The sequence below is a fragment of the Ranitomeya variabilis genome, chromosome 4 (genome assembly GCF_051348905.1).
Source record: "Ranitomeya variabilis isolate aRanVar5 chromosome 4, aRanVar5.hap1, whole genome shotgun sequence".
Taxonomy (NCBI): domain Eukaryota; kingdom Metazoa; phylum Chordata; class Amphibia; order Anura; family Dendrobatidae; genus Ranitomeya; species Ranitomeya variabilis.
The window spans coordinates 749,714,717-749,739,501 of NC_135235.1; the positions used below are offsets into that span (position 1 = coordinate 749,714,717).

General features: G+C 53.5%; 1 protein-coding gene across 4 annotated transcripts in view; it reads left to right on the top strand.

The window, feature by feature from the left end:
- The window catches only part of RGS9 (regulator of G protein signaling 9), a 59,497-nt gene that overhangs the window by 19,630 nt on the left and 15,082 nt on the right, over positions 1-24,785 (top strand). For all 4 annotated transcript variants that reach the window (XR_013213634.1, XM_077254674.1, XM_077254673.1 and 1 more), the window contains exons 2-12: positions 2,135-2,231; positions 3,690-3,740; positions 4,090-4,196; positions 8,128-8,179; positions 8,265-8,323; positions 8,497-8,573; positions 8,720-8,801; positions 11,198-11,260; positions 12,880-12,909; positions 14,843-14,904; positions 19,662-19,775. Coding sequence is in view for 3 of the 4 variants with exons in the window: in XM_077254674.1 (XP_077110789.1) it covers positions 2,135-2,231; positions 3,690-3,740; positions 4,090-4,196; positions 8,128-8,179; positions 8,265-8,323; positions 8,497-8,573; positions 8,720-8,801; positions 11,198-11,260; positions 12,880-12,909; positions 14,843-14,904; positions 19,662-19,775 (794 nt within the window). In the remaining variant the exon portion in view is untranslated. The remainder of the gene's footprint in view (positions 1-2,134; positions 2,232-3,689; positions 3,741-4,089; positions 4,197-8,127; positions 8,180-8,264; positions 8,324-8,496; positions 8,574-8,719; positions 8,802-11,197; positions 11,261-12,879; positions 12,910-14,842; positions 14,905-19,661; positions 19,776-24,785) is intronic.

A 24,785-nucleotide genomic window follows, 5' to 3' on the forward strand; every position in this document is an offset into this window, starting at 1 on the left:
TGTATTATATTCTATGGGGGGTACATTACATTCTATGGGGAGGTGGGCTGTATTATATTCTTTGGGGGATACATTATATTCTATGGGGAGGTGGGCTGTATTATATTCTATGGGGGGTACATTACATTCTATGGGGAGGTGGGCTGTATTATATTCTATGGGGGGTACATTACATTCTATGGGGAGGTGGGCTGTATTATATTCTGTGTGGGATACATTATATTCTATGGGGAGGTGGGCTGTATTATATTCTATGGAGGATAAATTACATTCTATGGGGAGGTGGGCTGTATTATATTCTATGGGGGGTACATTATATTCTATGGGTAGGTGGGCTGTATTATATTCTATGGGGGGTACATAATCTATTTAGAGGTGGGATGTATTATATTCTATGGGGGGTACATTATATTCTATGGGGAGGTGGGCTGTATTATATTCTATGGGGGTACATTATATTCTTTGGGGAGGTGGGTTGTATTATATTCTATGGGGGGGTACATTACATTCTATGGGGAGGTGTGCTATAGTATATTCTTTGGGGGCTACATTATATTCTATGGGGAGATGGGCTGTATAATCTTTGGGGGGGCTTCATTATACTATATGAGGAGGGCTACATTGTATTCTATGGAGGGACTGCATTATATTCTGTGGGGGGCTACCATATATTCTATGTAGAGGCTGCGTTATACTATGAGGGGGTCTGCATTATATTCTATGGGGGGGTTACATTATATTGCTTGGCGAGGCTGCTTTATTCTGTGAAGGGTCTTCATTATACTCTGTGTGGTGGCTGCATTATGCCCTATGGGATGGTTGCATTCTACTATATGTGGGCTGCATAATACTGTATCGAGGACTATGGGGAATACATTATACTACATGAAGAACTATGGGGTGCATTATACTATGGGAAGTGAATTGTACTACATGGATGACTATGGAGGTGCATTATACTATATGGAGCACTATGAGGAGTGTATTATACTATATGGAGCACTATGAGGAGTGTATTTTAATATATGGAGGACTATGGGGAGTATATTGTACTGTATGGAGGGCTATGGGGAGTGTATTACACTATATGGAGGGCTACGGGGCACATTATATTATATGGAGGACTATGAGGTGTGCATTTTACAATATGGAGAACTGTGGTGCACATTATAATATACGGAGGACTATGGGGAGTGTATTAGACTATATGGAGGACTGTGGTGAACATTATAATATATGGAGGACTATGGGGGGTATTATACTAAACGAACAAAATGTTTCAGCAGCACATCGCCCTCTGTAAACTGCAGATGTGCTGCTGATAGCATGATACTGTATGGGGACAGATTAATCTAATTGTGATTGTTCTGTTCCCTTCATTCTCCTCAGTCGGTCAGTCCGGGAAACAAGCGAACGACTTCACTATTGTCGATCACACTCGTTTAGCGGCCTGAGATCAGTGCATGTAAATACAACAGAAGTGCTTATATGTGATGTGTAATAAGTTAGCATTTGGGGCCCCATTTTAAGCTTTTGCCTAGGACCCCACTTTGCCTAAAACCGGCCCTGGTGGGTGGGGGGGGGGCATTATACTATATGGAGGGATATGTGGGAGATCGGACCCGGTGATTCTCATCCTCGCTGCTTCGTCTCCTCGTTATGTGGCTCAGATCTGAATTGCAGATGTGGTGCTCGTCTCCAGGATGACGCCCCCGCAGTTTTGCGCAGCGGTGTCCGCACTTGTGAGCTGCAGGTTATACGTGGAGGGAGCGAGGGGCATAAATTATTCATCAGCCCCATCATGTCTCCTCTGTCAGGGCTGCACAGTGTAACGTCATCCCCCACCTGCACCTCCTCATTACCATGTGTCTCCCCTGCAGGAAATGATCATGGCTGCTGGGGTAATGGGGATCCCTGAGAGAAGGGCCTCAACCACCCAGGTGGAGTCACCTACACCACACTATTAACATTGTGTGTGCTGCACAGCGATCAGACGTGAGGCCCAACTCTATGATATAGGAACTGACAACCCTCCTGTATGTCAGGTTGTCAGCCCCGCCCCCTGTGGTGTGAGAGGATGATTTGTGGCCCCTTGTTTTGTGCTGTCTGGCGGTGACCCTTCTTATTTCTGCAGATTGAGGCGCTGCTCCTGGAGATGCAGGATGTGGAGAGCGGCATTAAGATGCACACGCAGAGGCTGATGATCACCACCATCCCTCACGCCATCACAGGTAAAACCATCCCTGCAGGCCGTCGCAGGTTTCGCCATCCCCGCACGCCATCGCAGGTTCCGCCATCCCCGCACACCATCGCAGGTTCCACCATCCCCGCACGCCATCGCAGGTTCCACCATTCCGCACGCCATCACAGGTTCCGCCATCCCCGCACACCATCGCAGGTTCCACCATTCCGCACGCCATCGCAGGTTCCGCCATCCCCGCACACCATCGCAGGTTCCACCATCCCCGCACACCATCGCAGGTTCCACCATTCCGCACGCCATCACAGGTTCCGCCATCCCCGCACACCATCGCAGGTTCCACCATTCCGCACGCCATCGCAGGTTCCACCATCCCCGCACGCCATCGCAGGTTCCACCATTCCGCACGCCATCGCAGGTTCCACCATTCCGCACGCCATCGCAGGTTCTGCCATCCCCGCACACCATCGCAGGTTCCACCATCCCAGCACACCATCGCAGGTTCCACCATCCCCGCACGCCATCGCAGGTTCCACCATTCCGTACGCCATCACAGGTTCCGCCATCCCCGCACACCATCGCAGGTTCCACCATCCCCGCACACCATCGCAGGTTCCACCATCCCCGCACTCCGTCGCAGGTTCCGCCATCCCCGCACTCCGTCGCAGGTTCCGCCATCCCCTCACTCTGTCGCAGGTTCCGCCATCCCCGCACGCCGTCGCATGTTCCGCCCTCTCCGCACGCCGTCGCAGGTTCCCCCATCCCCGCACGCCGTCGCAGGTTCCCCCATCCCCGCACGCCATCGCAGGTTCCACCATTCCGCACGCCATCGCAGGTTCCGCCATCCCCGCACACCATCGCAGGTTCCACCATCCCCGCACACCATCGCAGGTTCCACCATCCCCGCACGCCATCGCAGGTTCCACCATTCCGCACGCCATCACAGGTTCCGCCATCCCCGCACACCATCGCAGGTTCCACCATCCCCGCACACCATCGCAGGTTCCACCATCCCCGCACGCCATCGCAGGTTCCGCCATCCCCTCACTCCGTCGCAGGTTCCGCCATCCCCTGACTCCGTCGCAGGTTTCGCCATCCCCGCACGCCGTCGCATGTTCCGCCCTCTCCGCACGCCGTCGCAGGTTCCCCCATCCCCGCACGCCGTCGCAGGTTCCCCCATACCCGCACGCCGTCGCAGGTTCCCCCATCCCCGCACGTCGTCACAGGTTCCGCCATCCCCGCACGCCGTTGCAGGTTCCGCCATCCCCGCACGCCATCGCAGGTTCCGCCATCCCCGCACGCCGTTGCAGGTTTCGCCATCCCCGCACGCCGTTGCAGGTTCCGCCATGTGGCAGCTGCGTCCCCCGTACCTGTGGGTTCTGTGTCTGCACCGTGTCCAGTACTGGACTAGCAGCATGTCTTTGTCACAGTGTGTCAGATGCGGAGTGCCCGCCGCAGGTGGAGGTGACCTTGTTATGTCTGTCTGCAGGGCACGACATCCTGGAGTGGATCATCCAGCGGCTGCAGATCACGGATGAAGGTGGGTGTCAGGATGGCGGCTCATGGAGGTGAGGGTCCGGTCCCCTGCACTATGCCCACCACAGGGTCCAATGCTGCGCTATGTGGCTGATCACGACATGGAAACGCATGTACAAATACAAAGAAATGTCTTTTACTGATCTCCGCTCATTCTGGGCCTCCTGGTGCCTAGTAGAATTCCAGCAGCTCAGTAAATACTGACACAAGCCGAGCAGGAGACAGATCTGGGTATCCAGCAGGAAGGCTGTCCTAATACTGAGGCTCCTCACTGCTGTATATTATGGGGCTGCGGGTCTTGGCCATATGTGAGGTCCGGGGTGCCTCTGACCTCAGCACTGTCTTCTCCACAGAGGGGCAGCACCTCGGGAACCTGATGGTGAAGTGCGGACACGTCTACCCCCTGCAGGAGCCCACCAACCTCACCCTGAAGCCGGACAACAGCCTCTACAGGTTCCAGGTGCGGAGGAGCCGAACATCGGCACAACATGGGAGTAATATGGGGGAGATACCGCTGGGGTGTGATATGGGTGGAGATACCACGGGGGAAGATATAGACAGGGGGAGATATAGGAGGGGGGAGATACCACGGGGGGAAGATATAGGAGGGGGGAGATGTAGACAGGGGAAGATACCACGGGGGGAGATATAGGAGGGGTGTAATATGGGGGGGAGATATAGGAGGGCTGTGATATGGCGGGGAGATATAGGAGGGCTGTGATATGGGGGGAGATACAGCCTCGGGGAGGTGGGTGATATGGGGGGAGATATGGGAGGGGTGTGATGTAGAAGGGGGGAGATGTAGACCGGGGGAGATGTAGACGGGGAAGATACCACGGGGGGAGATATAGGAGGGGTTTAATATGGGGGGGAGATATAGGAGGGCTGTGATATGGGGGGAGATATAGGAGGGCTGTGATATGGGGGGAGATATAGCCTCGGGGAGGTGGGTGATATGGGGGGAGATACAGCCTCGGGGAGGTGGGTGATATGGGGGGAGATACAGCCTCGGGGAGGTGGGTGATATGGGGGGAGATACAGCCTCGGGGAGGTGGGTGATATGGGGGGAGATACAGCCTCGGGGAGGTGGGTGATATGGGGGGAGATACAGCCTCGGGGAGGTGGGTGATATGGGGGGAGATACAGCCTCGGGGAGGTGGGTGATATGGGGGGAGATACAGCCTCGGGGAGGTGGGTGATATGGGGGGAGATACAGCCTCGGGGAGGTGGGTGATATGGGGGGAGATACAGCCACAGGGAGGTGGGTGATATGGGGGGAGATATAGGAGGGGTGTAATATGAGGGAAGATATAGGAGGGTTGTGATGTGGGGGAGATATAGAAGGTGTGTAATATGGGGGGAGATATAGGAGGGGTGTGATATGGGGGGATATAGGAGGAGTGTAATGTGGGGGGAGATATAGGAGGGTTGTGATGTGGGGGAGATATAGGACGTATGTAATATGGGGGGAGATTTAGGAGGGGTGTGATATGAGGGAAGATATAGGAGGAGTGTGATATGGGGGAGATATAGGAGGTGTGTGATGTGGGGGAGATATAGGAGGTGTGTAATATGGGGGGAGATATAGGAGGGGTGTGATATGGGGGGGATATAGGTGGAGTGTAATGTGGGGGGAGATATAGGAGGGGTGTGATGTGGGGGGTAGATATACAGAGAGATATATAGATATATATATAGAGATACAGCTGAGGGGGTGATACTGCCGAGGTGCACTGTGCTGGGCAGTGTTCTTGGTGCGATGTGTATCCTGGTTGATCTCTGTGGATGGTTTGGGGGATGCTGGTAGTAATATGGGGGGCTGCAGAGGTCGGCGTCCTCGTCCCCCTCTCGCTGTGTATACAAGTAGCGGACGGCTCCCTCACCTGCTGACAGATGTGCTGAATACTCCATGTAGGAAGAGACCAGGCCCTACGCATCTTACTGCTGAGGTAAAATGAAAGCTGAACACTGATTGGTTAAAATGAAAGCTAAGCGATTTTCTTTTTTTTCTTTTTCTTTTTTGTTTATGAGCAACAAAGCAGATTTCCTGTCCACTATGCAGTTATCGGGGCCCTCTGTAGTTGGGGTGTGAGGGCCCCTGTACAGTTATCGGGGCCCCTCTGTAGTTGGGGTGTGAGGGCCCCTGTACAGTTATCGGGGCCCCTCTGTAGTTGGGGTGTGAGGGCCCCTGTACAGTTATCGGGGCCCTCTGTAGTTGGGGTGTGAGGGCCCCTGTACAGTTATCGGGGCCCTCTGTAGTTGGGGTGTGAGGGCCCCTGTACAGTTATCGGGGCCCCTCTGTAGTTGGGGTGTGAGGGCCCCTGTACAGTTATCGGGGCCCCTCTGTAGTTGGGGTGTGAGGGCCCCTGTACAGTTATCGGGGCCCTCTGTAGTTGGGGTGTGAGGGCCCCTGTACAGTTATCGGGGCCCCTCTGTAGTTGGGGTGTGAGGGCCCCTGTACAGTTATCGGGGCCCCTCTGTAGTTGGGGTGTGAGGGCCCCTGTACAGTTATCGGGCCCCTCTGTAGTTGGGGTGTGAGGGCCCCTGTACAGTTATCGGGGCCCCTCTGTAGTTGGGGTGTGAGGGCCCCTGTACAGTTATCGGGGCCCCTCTGTAGTTGGGGTGTGAGGGCCCCTGTACAGTTATCGGGGCCCCTCTGTAGTTGGGGTGTGAGGGCACCTGTACAGTTATCGGGGCCCCTCTGTAGTTGGGGTGTAAGGGCCCCTGTACAGTTATCGGGGCCCCTCTGTAGTTGGGGTGTGAGGGCCCCTGTACAGTTATCGGGCCCCTCTGTAGTTGGGGTGTGAGGGCCCCTGTACAGTTATCGGGGCCCCTCTGTAGTTGGGGTGTGAGGGCACCTGTACAGTTATCGGGGCCCCTCTGTAGTTGGGGTGTGAGGGCCCCTGTACAGTTATCGGGGCCCCTCTGTAGTTGGGGTGTGAGGGCCCCTGTACAGTTATCGGGCCCCTCTGTAGTTGGGGTGTGAGGGCCCCTGTACAGTTATCGGGGCCCCTCTGTAGTTGGGGTGTGAGGGCACCTGTACAGTTATCGGGGCCCCTCTGTAGTTGGGGTGTGAGGGCCCCTGTACAGTTATCGGGGCCCTCTGTAGTTGAGGTGTGAGGGCCCCTGTACAGTTATCGGGGCCCCTCTGTAGTTGGGGTGTGAGGGTCCCTGTACAGTTATCGGGGCCCCTGTACAGTTATCTGGGCCCTCTGTAGTTGGGGTGTGAGCGCCCCTGTACAGTTATCGGGGCCCCTCTGTAGTTGGGGTGTGAGGGTCCCTGTACAGTTATCGGGGCCCCTGTACAGTTATCTGGGCCCTCTGTAGTTGGGGTGTGAGCGCCCCTGTACAGTTATCGGGGCCCCTCTGTAGTTGGGGTGTGAGGGTCCCTGTACAGTTATCGGGGCCCCTGTACAGTTATCTGGGCCCTCTGTAGTTGGGGTGTGAGCGCCCCTGTACAGTTATCGGGGCCCCTCTGTAGTTGGGGTGTGAGGGCCCCTGTACAGTTATCGGGGCCCCTCTGTAGTTGGGGTGTGAGGGCCCCTGTACAGTTATCGGGGCCCTCTGTAGTTGGGGTGTGAGGGCCCCTGTACAGTTATCGGGCCCCTCTGTAGTTGGGGTGTGAGGGCCCCTGTACAGTTATCGGGCCCCTCTGTAGTTGGGGTGTGAGGGCCCCTGTACAGTTATCGGGCCCCTCTGTAGTTGGGGTGTGAGGGCCCCTGTACAGTTATCGGGCCCCTCTGTAGTTGGGGTGTGAGGGCCCCTGTACAGTTATCGGGCCCCTCTGTAGTTGGGGTGTGAGGGCCCCTGTACAGTTATCGGGCCCCTCTGTAGTTGGGGTGTGAGGGCCCCTGTACAGTTATCGGGGCCCCTCTGTAGTTGGGGTGTGAGGGCCCCTGTACAGTTATCGGGGCCGCTCTGTAGTTTGGTGTTGTAGAGGGTTGTGCGATGTGAGACCCCCTATTGTGTGGTATATTGGGGTGTGGGCGGACAGTTGCGTCTCTGATATTGGGGTGCGGGCGGACACTTTTGTCGCTAATAATGGGGTGCGGGCGGACACTTGCGTCTCTGATATTGGGGTGCGGGCGGACAGTTGCGTCTCTGATATTGGGGTGCGGGCGGACACTTTTGTCGCTAATAATGGGGTGCAGGCGGACACTTGTCGCTGATATTGGGGTGTGGGCGTACACTTGTCGCTAATAATGGGGTGCAGGCGGACACTTGTCGCTGATATTGGGGTGTGGGCGTACACTTGTCGCTAATAATGGGGTGCGGGCGGACACTTGTCGCTGATATCGGTTTACGGGCAGACACTTGCGGCGCTGATATTGGGGTGTGGGCGGACAGTGATATAGGGGTACAGTTGTCATCTTTTCCTTCTCTCTCCTCAGACGCCGTATTTTTGGCCAACACAGCAGTGGCCGGCGGAGGACACCGACTATGGTGCGTATATGTGTAATATAGTGATATGTAAATGAGGGGGAGGAGTCAGATTCTGCGCATATAATAATCTATTTATCGTTTTTAGCCATTTATCTGGCGAAGAAAAATATCCGTAAGAAGGGAATCCTGGAGGAGTATGAGAAGGTGAGCGCCAGCATCGGCACACGCGGACCCCTTCTCAATACCCAGCTGTGCCCTCGCCATGACCATCGGCCGTGACCGCGCCCATGGCCCCAGGGGTCTGACTCTCTGACACTCTCTCGTGTTTATTATCCAACTGCTCATCATATTTATTTTTTTTCCATATTCTGTCCCAGGAAAACTACAGCAACCTGAACAAGAAGATCAACCACAAGTGGGACTTTGTCATCATGCAGGCGAAGGAGCAGTACAAGTGAGTGCCCACCGGTCATGGCCCAAGACGATCGTTTCCCCTCAGCCGGTCATTGCCCAATGCTGATCATTCTCCCCCTCCTTCCACACTCTCTGCTCATCCTGGGCAGCCTGCTTCATCACACACCTTCTTGCTTGTTATCTTAGGGCAGGAAAGGAGCGGAAAAAGTCAGACCGGGTCGTACTGGATTGTCAAGAGAAGGCATACTGGCTGGTGCACCGCCCCCCGGTGAGTAGGGGGTCTCACCGTTGTGGGACTCTGTGTTTTGTATCCCATATGGTCTGGATAATGCTGTGGTGTCTGTGCTCTGCATATATCTGTAGGATTGGTGCGGCGTCAGTGCTGTATCTCTAGGATTGGTGCGGTGTCAGTGCTGAATCTGTAGGATTGGTGAGATGTCAGTGCTGTATCTGTAGGATTGGTGCTGTGTCAGCTGTATCTGTAGGATTGATGCGGCGTCAGTGCTGTATCTCTAGGATTGGTGCGGTGTCAGTGCTGTATCTGTAGGATTGGTGCTGTGTCAGCTGTATCTGTAGGATTGGTGCTGTGTCAGTGCTGTATCTGTAGGATTGGTGCGGTGTCAGTGCTGTATCTGTAGGATTGGTGCTGTGTCAGCTGTATCTGTAGGATTGGTGCGGTGTCAGTGCTGTATCTGTAGGATTGGTGCGGTGTCAGTGCTGTATCTGTAGGATTGGTGCGGTGTCAGTGCTGTATCTGTAGGATTGGTGCTGTGTCAGCTGTATCTGTAGGATTGGTGCGGTGTCAGTGCTGTATCTGTAGGATTGGTGCGGTGTCAGTGCTGTATCTGTAGGATTGGTGCTGTGTCAGTGCTGTATCTGTAGGATTGGTGCGGTGTCAGTGCTGTATCTGTAGGATTGGTGCTGTGTCAGCTGTATCTGTAGGATTGGTGCGGTGTCAGTGCTGTATCTGTAGGATTGGTGCTGTGTCAGCTGTATCTGTAGGATTGGTGCGGTGTCAGTGCTGTATCTGTAGGATTGGTGCGGTGTCAGTGCTGTATCTGTAGGATTGGTGCTGTGTCAGCTGTATCTGTAGGATTGGTGCAGCGTCAGTGCTGTATCTGTAGGATTGGTGCTGTATCTGTAGGATTGGGGCTGTGTCAGTGCTGTATCTGTAGGATTGGTGCTGTATCTGCAGGTTTGGTGAGGTGTCAGTGCTGTATCTGTAGGATTGGTGCGGCGTCAGTGCTGTATCTGCAGGTTTGGTGCGGTGTCAGTGCTGTATCTGTAGGATTGGTGCAGCGTCAGTGCTGTATCTGTAGGATTGGTGCGGTGTCAGTGCTGTATCTGTAGGATTGGTGCTGTGTCAGTGCTGTATCTGTAGGATTGGTGCTGTGTCAGTGCTGTATCTGCAGGTTTGGTTACTGTGTCAGTGCTGTATCTGCAGGTTTGGTGAGGTGTCAGTGCTGTATCTGTAGGATTGATGCGGCGTCAGTGCTGTATCTGTAGGATTGGTGCTGTGTCAGTGGTGTATCTGTAGGATTGGTGCTGTGTCAGTGCTGTATCTGTAGGATTGGTGCTGTGTCAGTGCTGTATCTGCAGGTTTGGTGAGGTGTCAGTGCTGTATCTGCAGGTTTGGTGTGGCGTCAGTGCTGTATCTGCAGATTTGGTGCGGTGTCAGTGCTCTATCTGTAGGATTGGTGCGGCTCCAGTGCTGTATCTGCAGGTTTGGTGAGGTGTCAGTTTTGTTTCTATAGGTGTGATGCCTATATGCTGTGTCTGTAGGTCTGGAGAGGTGCAGGTGCGCTGTGTGTGGGTCTGGCACGGCATCGGTGCGCTGTGTCTGGAGTGGTGTCGGTGCACTGTGTCTGCGGGTCTGGCGCGATGCAGGTGCGCTGTGTCTGCGGGTCTGGCGCCGTACAGGTGCGCTGTGTCTGCGGGTCTGGCGCCGTACAGGTGCGCTGTGTCTGCGGGTCTGGCGCCGTACAGGTGTGCTGTGTCTGCGGGTCTATCTCGGTGCAGGTACGCTGTGTCTGCGGGTCTGGCGCTGTGTTGGTGCGCTGTGTCTAGGTCTGGCGCTGTGTTGGTGCGCTGTCTGCGGGTCTATCTCTGTGCAGGTACGCTGTGTCTGCGGGTCTGGCGCTGTGTGGGTGCGCTGTGTCTAGGTCTGGCGCCGTACAGGTGCGCTGTGTCTGTGGGTCTGGAGAGGGGCAGGTGCGCTGTGTCTGCGGGTCTGTCACGGTGCTGGTGCACTGTGTCTGTGGGTCTGGCGCGGCGTCGGTGCGCTGTGTCTGTGGGTCTGGCGCGGCGTCGGTGCGCTGTGTCTGTGGGTCTGGCGCGGCGTCGGTGCGCTGTGTCTGGAGAGGGGCAGGTGCGCTGTGTCTGCGCGTCTGTCACGGTGCAGGTGCGCTGTGTCTGCGGGTCTTACGCTGTGCGGGTGCACTGTGTCTAGGTCTGGCGCGGTGCTGGTGCGCTGTGTCTGTGGGTCTGGCGCGGTGCCGGTGCGCTGTGTCTGTGGGTCTGGCGCGGTGCCGGTGCGCTGTGTCTGTGGGTCTAACTCGGTGGCGGTGCGTTGTGTCTGTGGGTCTAACTCGGTGGCGGTGCGTTGTGTCTCTGGGTCTGGCATGGTGCCGGTGCGCTGTGTGACTCGCCTCTGTTTTCTTACAGCCGGGAATCCTGGATGTTCTGGATTACGGGATAGACAGGGCAAGTGACCCCAATGTCAGCAAGGTAACCAGGTGAGGACGGGCGGTCTCCATGTACAGCGGATCAGGGCGTTGGGTGACCACTGCACTGTATAGGGGGGCTATCAGTGATTATGGGGGGTCACAGAACCTTCATGGACATTGTGGCCAGTAATAAACATTGCGGTGTTGTGCTGCCGTCCCCTCTGGTGGGATCCGAGATTCCTGGGGTCTGCTGGGATTGGTTACCATGGTAACAGCCAGGTTGGAGGAGCGGTGTGCTCGATTCCACTCTGTAATGAAGGAGGCCACGTCCATCCGTCACCCCCCTGTAGTCTCTGCAGACCCATGCCCCCCGCAGTCACCAAGGTGGAGGCCGCGTCCATCCGTCACACCCATAGTCTCTGCACCCACACGTCGCCCGCAGTCACAGGACCGGGGTGGAGGCCACGTCCATCCGTCACCCCCCTGTAGTCTCTGCAGACCCATGCCCCCTGCAGTCACCAAGGTGGAGGCTGCGTCCATCCGTCACCCCCCCCCCCCCTTCATAGTCTCTGCACCCACACGTCGCCCGCAGTCACAGGACCGGGGTGGAGGCCACGTCCATCCGTCACCCCCCTGTAGTCTCTGCAGACCCATGCCCCCTGCAGTCACCAAGGTGGAGGCTGCGTCCATCCGTCACCCCCCCCCCCATAGTCTCTGCACCCACACGTCGCCCGCAGTCACAGGACCGGGGTGGAGGCCACGTCCATCCGCCCCCCACATGCCCCCCACAGTCACAGGATCGGGGTGGAGGTCAGTCCAGACTCTGATCCCTCTGTAGGGAGGGTGGAGGCTGCTGATGCCCATTAGCTGCCAACATGCCCTGCTGTATGCTGTCTGCATGCTGTGACTTCTAGTTCTCCTGCTGACACTCTACTCTTTCTTGTCTCTTCTCTTACAGACTCTGTGCGTCTCTGGTGATTGTTGGACGCTGCTTGTCACAAGATAAAAGCTGCCACTGGCACCATCTCTATAAGTACCACTAACTGCTCACTGTCCACCACATAGCGAGTGTGTGTAGAACTGCGTGCCTGTAAGGAGGCTGGGAGCACAGCTCCTGAGGAATGGCGTGTGTATAACCGCGTTCCTGTAAGGCAGCTGAGAGCGCAGCTCCTGAGTTAACAGCGTGTGTATAACCGCGTGCCTGCAAGGAGGCTGGGAGCGCAGCTCCTGAGGAACGGCGTGTGTATAACCGCGTGCCTGTAAGGAGGCTGTGAGTGCAGCCTCACAAAGAATGAACAAAGCCCCATGCCTTATCCTCCCATCTCCTCCAGAGCTGCAATCACTATTCTGCTGTTAAATTGTATCTTATCCTCCAGTCGCCTCCAGAGCTGCACTCACTATTCTACTACATCAGGTCTTATCCTCCAGCGCTTCGGTCACTATTCTGTTGTGAGCACACTGTTGTACCTGTTGGTGCTAGTGTTGGCCGTGTTCCTCCCTCTGTCCGGTGACTCTTCCTCTTGTGCTGTCGGTGACCGCTCAGAGAATAGTGCCATTTTGGTGCGCTGTCGTGGGGTGGGTGCTGGTCGCGGTGTGGTCGCTGGTCGCGGTGTTGTTGCGGACTGGGCGTCGGTCGCACGGGTTTTCTGAGTAATACTTTCCTGTTTTTCTTTTCTGCAGAAGGTGACGGTGGAGTTCTACCGCAGAGAGGTTAGTAACTCTGCTTGCTGAATGTGAGTGCGCCTCGCTGCGGGGGGGAGCACTGCTACATGTGTATTACTGGTCACAGCGAGCCGGCGGGGGTGGGGGCCATATATGCCAGTCCATGACCGATAATCTGGCATCTTATAAATCCCACTAATCCAGCACAGGATGTACAGCTACAAGACAAGTAAGTGAACCCCAGTTATGTCTTTTATTACAATCCGCAGTACAGGGAGAAAAGTAAGTGAACCCTGGTGTGAACTTCATCTCCTACAGCCGATGGGGAAAAAGAGTTTTAATAATGGTGGCGAGACTGGATCCCGGTAATAATTGGTGCTGGTCCCATTAACCCCAGAAGCACCGGAGGTTTCCGGACACCTCCTGAGCCTTTGCTCATTTCCTTTTATCCGGGGCTTATGCAGATTTTTATGTTTTGTTTCATATTTCTTTGTTTTTCAACCTTTTTTTTTTTTACATGAATTTTTTAAATTGCCGTTGGCACGGTGTTTGTGTGTGTGTGTGTGTGTATTGTAAGGGCCGCGCAGTGTGTGTGTGTATTGTAAGGGCCGCGCAGTGTGTGTGTGGTGCGGGCCGCACAGTGTGTGTGTGTGGTGCGGGTCGCACAGTGTGTGTGTGTGTGGTGTGGGTCGCACAGTGTGTGTATTGTGCAGGTCGCACAGTGTGTGTCTGTGTGTGTGTGTGTGATGCGGGCTGCACAGTGTGTGCCTGTGTGTGTGTGGTGCGGGTCGCACAGTGTGTGTGTGTGTGTGTGTGGTGCGGGTCGCACAGTGTGTGTGTGTGTGTGTGTGTGTGTGGTGCGGGTCGCACAGTGTGTGTCTGTGTGTGTGGTGCGGGCTGCACAGAGTGTGCCTGTGTGTGTGTGGTGCGGGTCGCACAGTGTGTGTCTGTGTGTGTGGTGCGGTGTGTGTGGTCCACCTTCGGGGGCTTCTGTGTCCTCCGTCTAGGCGTCCGGGAGAATCGCTGCAGATCTGCCCCAAATCTGCCACATTGTTGTAAAAGGTAACTGTGTAACAGCTGTCAGTAACCCTCCAATTTCTTCATCAATCAGGACCTTAATCGGTGCAGAAATTCCTACGGGTTCACTTACTTATTCTTGGTGTACAGTAATGTACTGGTAATCTGGCATCTGATAATCCAGAATGTCCCCGCTGTATGTGATCTCCACAGTATATCTACTGTATCTGGTGACTGGAGTTATCTGCCTACAACTAATGGGTGACCGAAGAGCGCGGATTGTGTAATACCACAGGGTGTTCCCAGGGAAGAGGATGAGGGAGCCACAGGGCAGAGGACGGGAGCCACAGGGCAGAGGACGGGGGAGCCACAGGGCAGAGGACGGGGGAGCCACAGGGCAGAGGACGGGGGAGCCACAGGGCAGAGGACGGGGGAGCCACAGGGCAGAGGACGGGGGAGCCACAGGGCAGAGGACGGGGGAGCCACAGGGCAGAGGACGGGGGAGCCACAGGGCAGAGGACGGGGGAGCCACAGGGCATAGGACGGGGGAGCCACAGGGCATAGGACGGGAGAGCCACAAGGCAGAGGACGGGGGAGCCACCGGGCAGAGGACGGGGGGGACAGGGCAAAGGATGGGACAGGGTCACAAAGCAAAGAACAAGAGCAAAGGATGAACTCACAAGGCAAAGGTTGGGGCTCTGGGCAAAGCACGGGGGTAAAGGACAGGGACACAGGGCAAAGGCCAAGAGCAGAGAGCAAAGGACGAGAACACAGGGCAAATAACGAGAGCAAAGGACGAGATCACAATGCAAAGGACAGGGGCCCAGGGCAAATAAACGGAGCATAGTGCAAAGCACGGGGGTGCACAATCCGAGATGGGGGCACAGGACAGAGCATGGGGTGGTGGACACAGGGTGAGAGCTCAGCAGTAGCAGGCCCTCAGGACTCTACCTCTATATTACAGATCATGTACTATCAGCACTCACTGATGAGATCCACTGTCAAGTCCTCGGTGTCCATGGCGGGGTAAGTGACCTCCCACTTCATGTACCCTGAAAACAACAGACCCCCAAAGTGTATCCATAGGATATGACATGTGATGTATGTATATATTAGACCTGTGTGAGTGTGTACATTATTATTATTATTATTTATTGTTATAGCGCCATTTATTCCATGGCGCTTTACAAGTGAGGAGGGGTAAACATAATAAAAACAAGTACAATAATCTTAAACATTACAAGTCATAACTGGTACAGGAGGAGTGAGGACACTGCCCGCGAAGGCTCACAATCTACAAGGGATGGGTGAGGATACAGTAGGTGAGGGTAGAGCTGGTCATGCAGCGGTTTGGTTGATCAGTGGTTACTGCAGGTTGTAGGCTTGTCGGAAGAGGTGGGTCTTCAGGTTCTTTTTGAAGGTTTCGATGGTGGGCGAGAGTCTGATGTGTTGTGGTAGAGGGTTCCAGAGTAGGGGTGATACGCGAGAGAAATCTTGTATGCGATTGTGGGAAGAGGAGATGAGAGGGGAGTAGAGAAGGAGATCTTGTGAGGATCGGAGGTTGCGTGTAGGTAAGTACTGGGAGACGAGGTCACAGATGTATGGAGGAGACAGGTTGTGGATGGCTTTGTACGTCATGTTTAGGGTTTTGTACTGGAGTCTCTGGGCAATGGGGAGCCAGTGGAGAGATTGACAGAGGGGAGAGGCAGGGGAATAGCGGGGGGACAGGTGGATTAGTCGGGCAGCAGAGTTTAGAATAGATTGGAGGGGTGCGAGAGTGTTCGAGGGGAGGCCACAGAGCAGGAGGTTGCAGTAGTCAAGGCGAGAGATGATGAGGGCATGGACTAGGGTTTTTGCAGATTCTTGGTTGAGGAATGAACGGATTCGTCAAATATTTTTGAGTTGAAGTCGGCAGGAAGTGGAAAGGGCTTGGATTTGTGGTTTGAAGGAGAGATTAGCGTCAAGGATTACCCCGAGGCAGCGAGCTTGTGGGACTGGGGAGAGTGGGCAGCCATGCACTGTAATGGTTAGGTTCGTTGGGGGGGGTCGCGTGAGATGGGGGAAAGATGATGAATTCTGTTTTGTCCATGTTAAGTTTCAGAAATTTAGCCTAGAAGAAGGATGAAATAGTGGACAGACATTGAGGGATTCTGGTTAGTAGGGAGGTGATATCTGGTCCAGAGATGTAGATCTGTGTGTCATCAGCATAGAGGTGATACTGAAAGCCATGAGATTCTATGAGCTGTCCCAGGCCAAAGGTGTAAATGGAGAAGAGCAGGGGCCCAAGGACTGAACCTTGCGGGACTCCGACAGATAGGGGGCGAGGTGAGGAGGTGGTGTGTGAGTGGGAGACGCTGAATGTCCGGTCTTTTAGGTATGATGAGATCCAGGATAGGGCCAAGTCTGTGATGCCAAGGGATGAGAGGGTCTGTAATAATAGGGAATGGTCCACTGTGTCAAAGGCAGCCGACAGGTCGAGGAGGAGGAGAACAGAGTAGTGTCGCTTGCTCTTGGCGGTTAAGAGGTCGTTGGTGACCTTAGTTAGGGCAGTTTCAGTGGAGTGTTGTGACCGGAAGCCAGATTGTAAGCGGTCAAAGAGGGAGCAAGAAGAGAGATGGGAGGACAGTTCAAGGTAGACGTGTTGTTCCAGTAGTTTGGAAGCATAAGGGAGAAGTGATATAGGGCGATAGCTAGATACAGAGGATGGGTCAAGAGAGGGCTTTTTGAGGATAGGTGTGATGGAGGCATGTTTAAAGCTTGAGGGGAAAACACCAGTTGTTAGTGATAGGTTGAAGAGATGGGTTAGGGTTGGGATGAAGACTGTGGTGAGGTTTGGGATAATGTGTGATGGGAGCGGGTCAAGTGCACAGGTGGTGAGATGCGATCTTAAGAGTAGAGTGGAGAGTTGATCTTCTGTAATGGTGGAGAAGTTGGTTTTGGAGGTGGAGGGCTGGGAAGTCGGGAGGAAGGGCTCTGGGGCTTGTTGACCAAAGCTGTCTCCGATGCCATCAATCTTCTGCTTGAAAAATGAGGCAAAGTCTTCAGCTGAGATGAGTAGGGAGGGAGGAGGTGCTGGGGGACGGAGGAGAGAATTGAAGGTGTTGAATAACTGTTTAGGGTTGTGAGGCAGGGAGGATATGAGAGATGAGAAGTAGGTTTGTTTAGCTGTGGCGAGTGTGGTCTTGAAAGTAGTGAGGGACTGTTTGAATGCGATGAAGTGGTTGTTGGAGTGGGATCTTTTCCATCTGCGCTCAGCAGCCCTGGAAGCTCGCCTCAGTTCTTTGGTCAGGCTGGTGTGCCAGGGCTGTCTGTTGATTTTGCGAGCTTTGGTATGTGTAAGTGGGGCAGCAGATTCCAAAGCTACAGCTATTGTGGTGTTATATAGAGCGGCAGCGTCATCCGCATTGTGTATGGAACTTATGTCTGTGAGAGGGAGGAGGGATTCCGAGAATGAATGTAGGTCAAGATGTTTAAGATTTCTGCGAGGGTGTGAAAGTTTGTGGGGTGGGGATTGTAGACAAGGAGTGGAGAGAGATGAGAATGTGAGAAGGTTGTGGTCAGAGAGTGGAAGAGGTGAGTTAGAGAGGTTAGATAGGGAGCAGAGGCGGGTGAAGATGAGGTCCAGTGTGTGACCATCTTTGTGAGTGGCTGCAGAAGACCATTGAGTGAGGCCGAAGGAGGAAGTGAGAGATAGAAGTTTAGTGGCAGCTGAGAGGGAAGTGTCAATGGGGATGTTGAAATCGCCCATGATGATAGTGGGGATGTCCGCAGAAAGGAAATGAAGTAGCCAGGTGGTGAAGTGGTCAAAGAAGGTGGTGGCTGGCCCTGGGGGGCGGTAAATGGCAGCCAGTTGGAGGTTGGATGGGGAGTAGATGCGCACAGAGTGCACCTCAAAGGAAGGGAGGGTAGCAGAGGGTGGCAGTGGGATTGGGGTGAAGGAGCAGTTATCTGACAGGAGAAAACCAACTCCTCCGCCATGCTTGCTGCTGGGGCGGGGTGTGTGAGAAAGGTGGAAGCCACCATAAGAGAGTGCAGCAGGGGAGGCCGTGTCAGAAGGGGTGAGCCAGGTTTCGGTGATGGCGAGGAAGGAAAGTTTGGTAGTAACATGGATCATGGATGTAGGAAAGCTTGTTACAGACAGAGCGAGCGTTCCACAGAGCTCCTGTTAGTGGGACTGGGGAAGCGGGGGCAGGGTGAATGGGTATAAGGTTAGAGAGGTTACGGAAGTTTGTGATGGAGCGTGGATGGGAGGTAGAAATGACTGTGGGAATATGGTGAGGAGGACCAGGATTTGGAGAGATATCACCAGCAGTGAGAAGGAGCAGAGATAGTGTTAGCAGGTGGGAGCAGGAGAGGGCATGAGGTGGCTGTCTGTGTTTTGAGACAGAGGATTGTATGTTAAGGAACAGTTCTGAGGAGGAGGTGAGATGGATGGGGAGGATTGAAGAAGAGATACACAGTTCCTTACTTGGTGTGGGGAATGGGGGAGGTAGCAGAAAGTGAAAGATTATAGGGGTAAAAGTGACAACAACAGAAACATTGTTTGCAGTGACTGGCCAGTTACCTTCAGTTCCCTTCAGGTTCAATTCAGGTTTTAATTCTAATGTAATCCACACTTTTAGAACACACTTCTAGGAATCACACTGCAGACTGAAGTCCTGCAGACTTTTGCTATGCAGTATATGGAAAACTAAGTGCGTTCAGGTGTGAAGCAGAGAGGAGTGGTCTCTGCTCATCTTGGTCAGAGAATCAAAAGTGGACCAGATGCATACAATCAAGACTAAGTAAACAAGGTCATAAATATCACAGAGTAAGGGTACCGTCACACAGTGCCATTTTCATCGCTACGACGGCACGATTCGTGACGTTCTAGCGATATCGTTACGATATCGTTGTGTCTGACACGCTACTGCGATCCGGATCCCTGCTGAGAATCGTACGTCGTAGCAGATCGTTTGAAACTTTCTTTCGTCGTCTAGTGTCCCGCTGTGGCGGCATGATTGCATTGTGTGACACAGGTTGTATACGATGTGCGCACAGTAACCAACGGCTTCTACATCGCAAATACGTCATGAAATTATCGCTCCAGCGCCGTGTATTGCAACGTGTGACCGCAGTCTACGACGCTGGAGCGATAATCATACGACGCTGCAACGTCACGAATCGTGCCGTCGTAGCGATGAAAATGGCACTGTGTGACGGTACCCTAAGTTGGGGTTAGCTGAAAGGCATACCATGAAAATGCTAGGAGCAAAGGAAAGTCTGTGTGCAAAGCTGGGTGATGTACTATGTGCACTTCATAGCAGCATGCAGCATATTGAGAAAAGTATGTGCCCCCGCATCCATCTTCGGGGGGCTTCTCTGTCCTCCGTCTACATTCATAAACATTACTATGGAGAAAAGTATGTGCTCCCACGCACATCTAAGAATCTAACAGCTTTCCACCGCTCCATCTGACACTCAGCATTGTGCTTGGTGATGTACGGCTGTATGCAGCTACTTGGGCATGAAGCTCCCAGAGGGGCCGCAGTGTTTGTGCTGATACCAAAAGAGGTCTGGACTCTGCAGTTATGGGGTCTGTAGAGCGGTGGTGTCTTTGCCCCCCTCGCTCTGTAAAATTATAGTGTCTCCTGCTCATGGCCGAGTTACTGTGGCTGTTTCCTTTGATGAGCAGCCCCCCATACTTCCCTCCATTTAGGATCTGTAAATAATCGGATGGCTTATACTTGGGGTCCCGCTTCCTCTGGGTCCTGCTTCCTCATTTCCCGCTTTTTCCTTTGCAGGATACTGAAGTACTGCGAGCAGTTTTACTCTCACGACCCCATCATGTCCGGCTGCCTCCCCAGTAACCCCTGGATCACAGACGACACCATGTTCTGGGACCTGAATGCCAAACTGTAAGTGGTGACACCCCCGCTCTGCAGGTTGGGGTCATGCAGCTATGCGAGAGTTATAACCCCACCACAGCACCCCACTGGGTTTGTCACCTGGTGAATCACATGATCCCCCCTCAGCCAATCAGCAGCTGTGATACAAGTCATGTGACATACACTCCTAGGGGCCTGATCTATCACACAGAAGTGATGGGGTTAATATAGTGTCAGCCATTGCTCTCATGTGCCCTTAAATAGTGGACGGGCCTTTTAATGTCCTCCATACTGAAAAGTGTAAAGGGTAATCATTCACTCACAGGAAGCAGAGATCTTAATCTGATGACAAGCAATAGTCCTAAAGGGTGGCAGGGAGTGTGTGGAGAGCTTTGTGGGTGAGAGATGCGTTTATATTGTATTCTATAGTGGGTGAGTACCCAGTGTAATGACTGGCACAGTGGAGAGGCATCGGTGGAGCAGCTGGACAGAAATACTACCGTGGCTACTTCATGCAGGACGGATTGGAGAGGGGAGAGTTTGGCTAGAGTGAGGCTGATAAGTAAAGGGTTGGAGTAGTCCAGGGAATGAATAAGAACAACAGTGAGTTTTTTCAGTTTGAAAGGTGAGGAAAGGTCAGATTCAGGAGATGTTTTTTTAAGGTGCAGGTGACTTGAGCGAGTGTTTGTATATGGGGAATAATGGAAGACAGCTGCGTGGAAGTTATAGTGGACCCACACACGGAGATGGCAAAATCGGGTACGGGTAGGCTAGTAGAGAGAGGATGTGAAGGAACAAATTAAGAAAGATTCTCCATTTTGTGCTTTTCGACTCCATCTTGCTGTTTTAAGATAAATTTTATTACTAGGCTAAAGTTCACAGCTGTTATGAGACCTTGATTGTTGCAACCTGACAGGACATGAAACTGAGGGTGCATTGTTCTACGAGACTTTGACGTACAGACTGTTCCTGCATTCTTATAGGTTAAGAACTGTGAGCGTGTTCTGTGAGCGTGTTCTTATGCTGATTGGTTGAAGTATAATTTCTATGATTATGAAAAGTGATACACAATAAACGGGGGCCGGAGATCTGCTCGATCCACCCCCTTCTGGTCATTTTCAGTTGCCGGCAACTCCCTGTAAATTAATTTGGAAATCACTGAGTCAACCGTGAAGGATCACTTTAGATCCTCCCTCAACAAGGAAACACGAGGAGTTCAGTTTTGGAGAGACTCAGTGTCAGAGGGAGGACATGATGCTAGAGACAGCGGGCAGACAATGGGAGGTATGTGTAGTAATGGGGGGTCATGTCAGAGAACAGGTGTATAATTTGTGTCATCAGCATAGAGATGGGACTGGAAACCAAATCTACTGATGCTTTGTCCAATAAGGGAAGTGTATAGAGAGAAGAGGAGGGGGCCTAGGATTGACCCTAAGGAACCCCGACAATAAGAGGAAGGTGTCACGCTGATGCAGCCCAGCCCATAGACACCCCCACGCTGACCGACCACGACGGCGTGAGGCACGCATCCCCCGGGGACGCAAAACGGACCCTTTATACCGCAGAGGGGGACCCGGACCTACCCGAATTAGGGGAGGGCAGAGACCGGGGTTCTGTGGCAGCTGAGCATGTGGACAAGGAAAGAGACACGTAGGACTTGAATATACCGCACAACTTCAGGTATAGATAAAGTAAAGTTTACTAAAGTAAAGTCACACAGTACATAAACCAAACATGACTATGACAGGCTCCCGATTCCGCACCTCCCAGAAGGGTACCACCCAGTGGACCCCAAGGCACCATTGGATCACAGAGGCATACATAGGCGGGACATCAGGGTACAAAAGGTCATCAGGATACAGGCAAAACATCAGGGTACACGAGGACGTCGGGACATCAGGGTACACGAGGTCATCAGGACGCAGGCAGGACATCAGGGTACAGACAGGACATCTGGACACAGGGCCACCAGCAGACATCAGGGTACACAAGGTCATCAGGACGCAGGCAGGTCATCAGGGTACAGACAGGACATCTGGACCCAGGGTCACCGGCAGACATCAGACAGGAGTCGTTCGGTCCGGACATCCGACACGACCTACAGGCACCACCACAATCATCAAACTCCAGGCAACGGTCATCAGGTTCCGAGAATCTGACCTAGGAAGGAACTCAAGACAGTAAGAGGAGGGGATCTAGGACTGAGCCTTGAGGAACCTCACCATTAAGAAGAAGAGACCGAGGACTGACCCTGAGGAACCCCTACCGTAAGAGGAGGGTCTAGGACTGACCCTGAGGAACCCCAACAGTAAGAGAAGGGGACCTAAAGACTGAGCTTTGAGGAACCTCAACATTAAGAGGAGGAGACCTAGGACTGACCCTGAGGAACTCCGACTGAGAGGAGAAGGCGTAGGATTGAGCCCTGAGGAACCCCAACAGTAAGAGGAATTGATCTAGGACTGATCCTGAGGAGCCCCGACACTAAGAAAAGGGGACCTAGGATTGACCCTGAGGAACCCCGACAGTAAGAGGGGGAGACCTAGGAGATCTAGAGGAACCCCAACAATAAGAGGAGGGAGCCTAGGACTTATCCTGAGGAACCCCGACAGTAAGAGGAGGGAGCCTAGGACTGACTCTGAGGAACCTCAACATTAAAAGGAAGGGACCTAGCACTGATCCTTGAGGAACCTCAACATTAAGAATAGGAGACCTAGGACTGACCCTGAGGAACCTCAACAGTAAGAGGAGGGAACCTAGGAGTGACCCTGAGGAACCCCCGACAGTAAGAAATGTGACCTACTACTGACCCTGAGGAACCTTGATAGTAAGAGGGGGACCTAGGACTGAACTTGAGAAACCCCGACAGTAAGAGGAGGGGATCTAGGACTGAGCCTTGAGGAACCTCACCATTAAGAAAAAGAGACCGAGGACTGACCCTGAGGAACCCCTACCGTAAGAGGAGGGCCTAGGACTGACCCTGAGGAACCCCAACAGTAAGAGAAGGGGACCTAAAGACTGAGCTTTGAGGAACCTCAACATTAAGAGGAGGAGACCTAGGACTGACCCTGAGGAACTCCGACTGAGAGGAGGAGGCGTAGGATTGAGCCCTGAGGAACCCCAACAGTAAGAGGAATTGATCTAGGACTGATCCTGAGGAGCCCCGACACTAAGAAAAGGGGACCTAGGATTGACCCTGAGGAACCCCAACAGTAAGAGGGGGAGACCTAGAGGAACCCCAACAATAAGAGGAGGGAGCCTAGGACTTATCCTGAGGAACTCCGACAGTAAGAGGAGGGAGCCTAGGACTGACTCTGAGGAACCTCAACAGTAAAAGGAAGGGACCTAGCACTGATCCTTGAGGAACCTCAACATTAAGAATAGGAGACCTAGGACTGACCCTGAGGAACTCCGACTGAGAGGAGGAGGCGTAGGATTGAGCCCTGAGGAACCCCAACAGTAAGAGGAATTGATCTAGGTCTGATCCTGAGGAGCCCCGACACTAAAAAAAGGGGACCTAGGATTGACCCTGAGGAACCCCGACAGTGAGAGGAGGAGGCCTAGGACTGAGCTCTGAGTAACCCCAACAGTAAGAGGAATTGATCTAGGACTGACCCTGAGGAACCCCGACACTAAGAAGAGGGGACCTAGGACTTACCCTGAGGAACCCTGACAGTAAGAATTGAGGACCTAGGACTGACTCGGAGGAACCCCGACAGTAAGAAGATGGGGACCTAGGAATGACCCTGAGGAACCCCAACTGGGCCCTGAGGAACCCCGACAATAAGAGGAGGGGACCTAGGACTGAGCCCTGAGGATCCCGGACAGTAAGAGGAAGGGACATAGGACTGACCCTTAGGAACCCCGACAGTAAGAGAAGGGGACCTAGAACTGACCACGAGGAGCCCGGACAGTAAGAGGAGACGACCTAGGTCTGACTCTGAGGAACCCCAACAATAAGAGGAGGGAGCCTAGGACTGACTCTGAGGAACCTCAACAGTAAAAGGAGGAGACCTAGCACTGATCCTTAAGGAACCACAGCATTAAGAATAGGAGACCTAGGAGTGACCCTAAGGAACCTCAACAGTAAGAGGAGGGAACCTAGGAGTGACCCTGAGGAACCCCCTGACAGTAAGAAAGGTGACCTAGGACTGACCCTGAGGAACCTCAACAGTAAGAGGGGACCTAGGACTGAACTTCAGAAACCCCAACAGTAAGAGGAGGGGATCTAGGACTGACCCTGAGGAACCCTAACTGTAAGAGGGGGCCTAGGACTAACCCTGAGGAACCCCAACAGTAAGAGAAGGGGACCTAAGACTGAGCTTTCAGGAACATCAACATCAAGAGGAGGAGACCTAGGACTGACCCTGAGGAACCCCGACAGTAAGAAGATGGGGACCTAGGACTGACCCTGAGGTACCCCGACAGTAAGAAGATGGGGACCTAGGACTGACCCTGAGGAACCCCGACAGTAAGAAGATGGGGACCTAGGACTGACCCTGAGAAACCCCGACAGTAAGAAGATGGGGACTTAGGACTGAACCCTGAGGAACCCCTGCAGTAAGAGGAGGGGGCCTAGTACTGGGCCTTGAGGAACCCCGACAATAAGAGGAGGGGACCTAGGACTGAGCCCTGAGGAACCCAGACAATAAGAGGAGCTGGCAGATGATACACTGAAGGAGCCGACAGAGATGTAGGAGGAGAACCAGGAGAAAATGATGTCCTTGAGACGGATGGAGCTGAGCATAGTGATGAGGAGCTGGTTGTCTGCGGCATCAGATGCTGCAGAGATCCAGGAGAATTAGCATGGAGTAGTGACCCTTAGATTTAGCTTTGTAGAGTGGAAACCAGATTGTAAGGATGAAGAGCGTTATCTGAGAAACAGCAGATGAGACGGAGTGGACCGAGTGTTCCAGGAGTTTACAGATGAAGGTAGATTAGAGACCGGTGTGTAGTCAGTAGTGCAGTTGTGATTGAGGGGTGTTTTTTTTTTTTTTGTAGTAGGTGTAATGACGGCACGTGTGACGGAGGGAAAGGTACCGG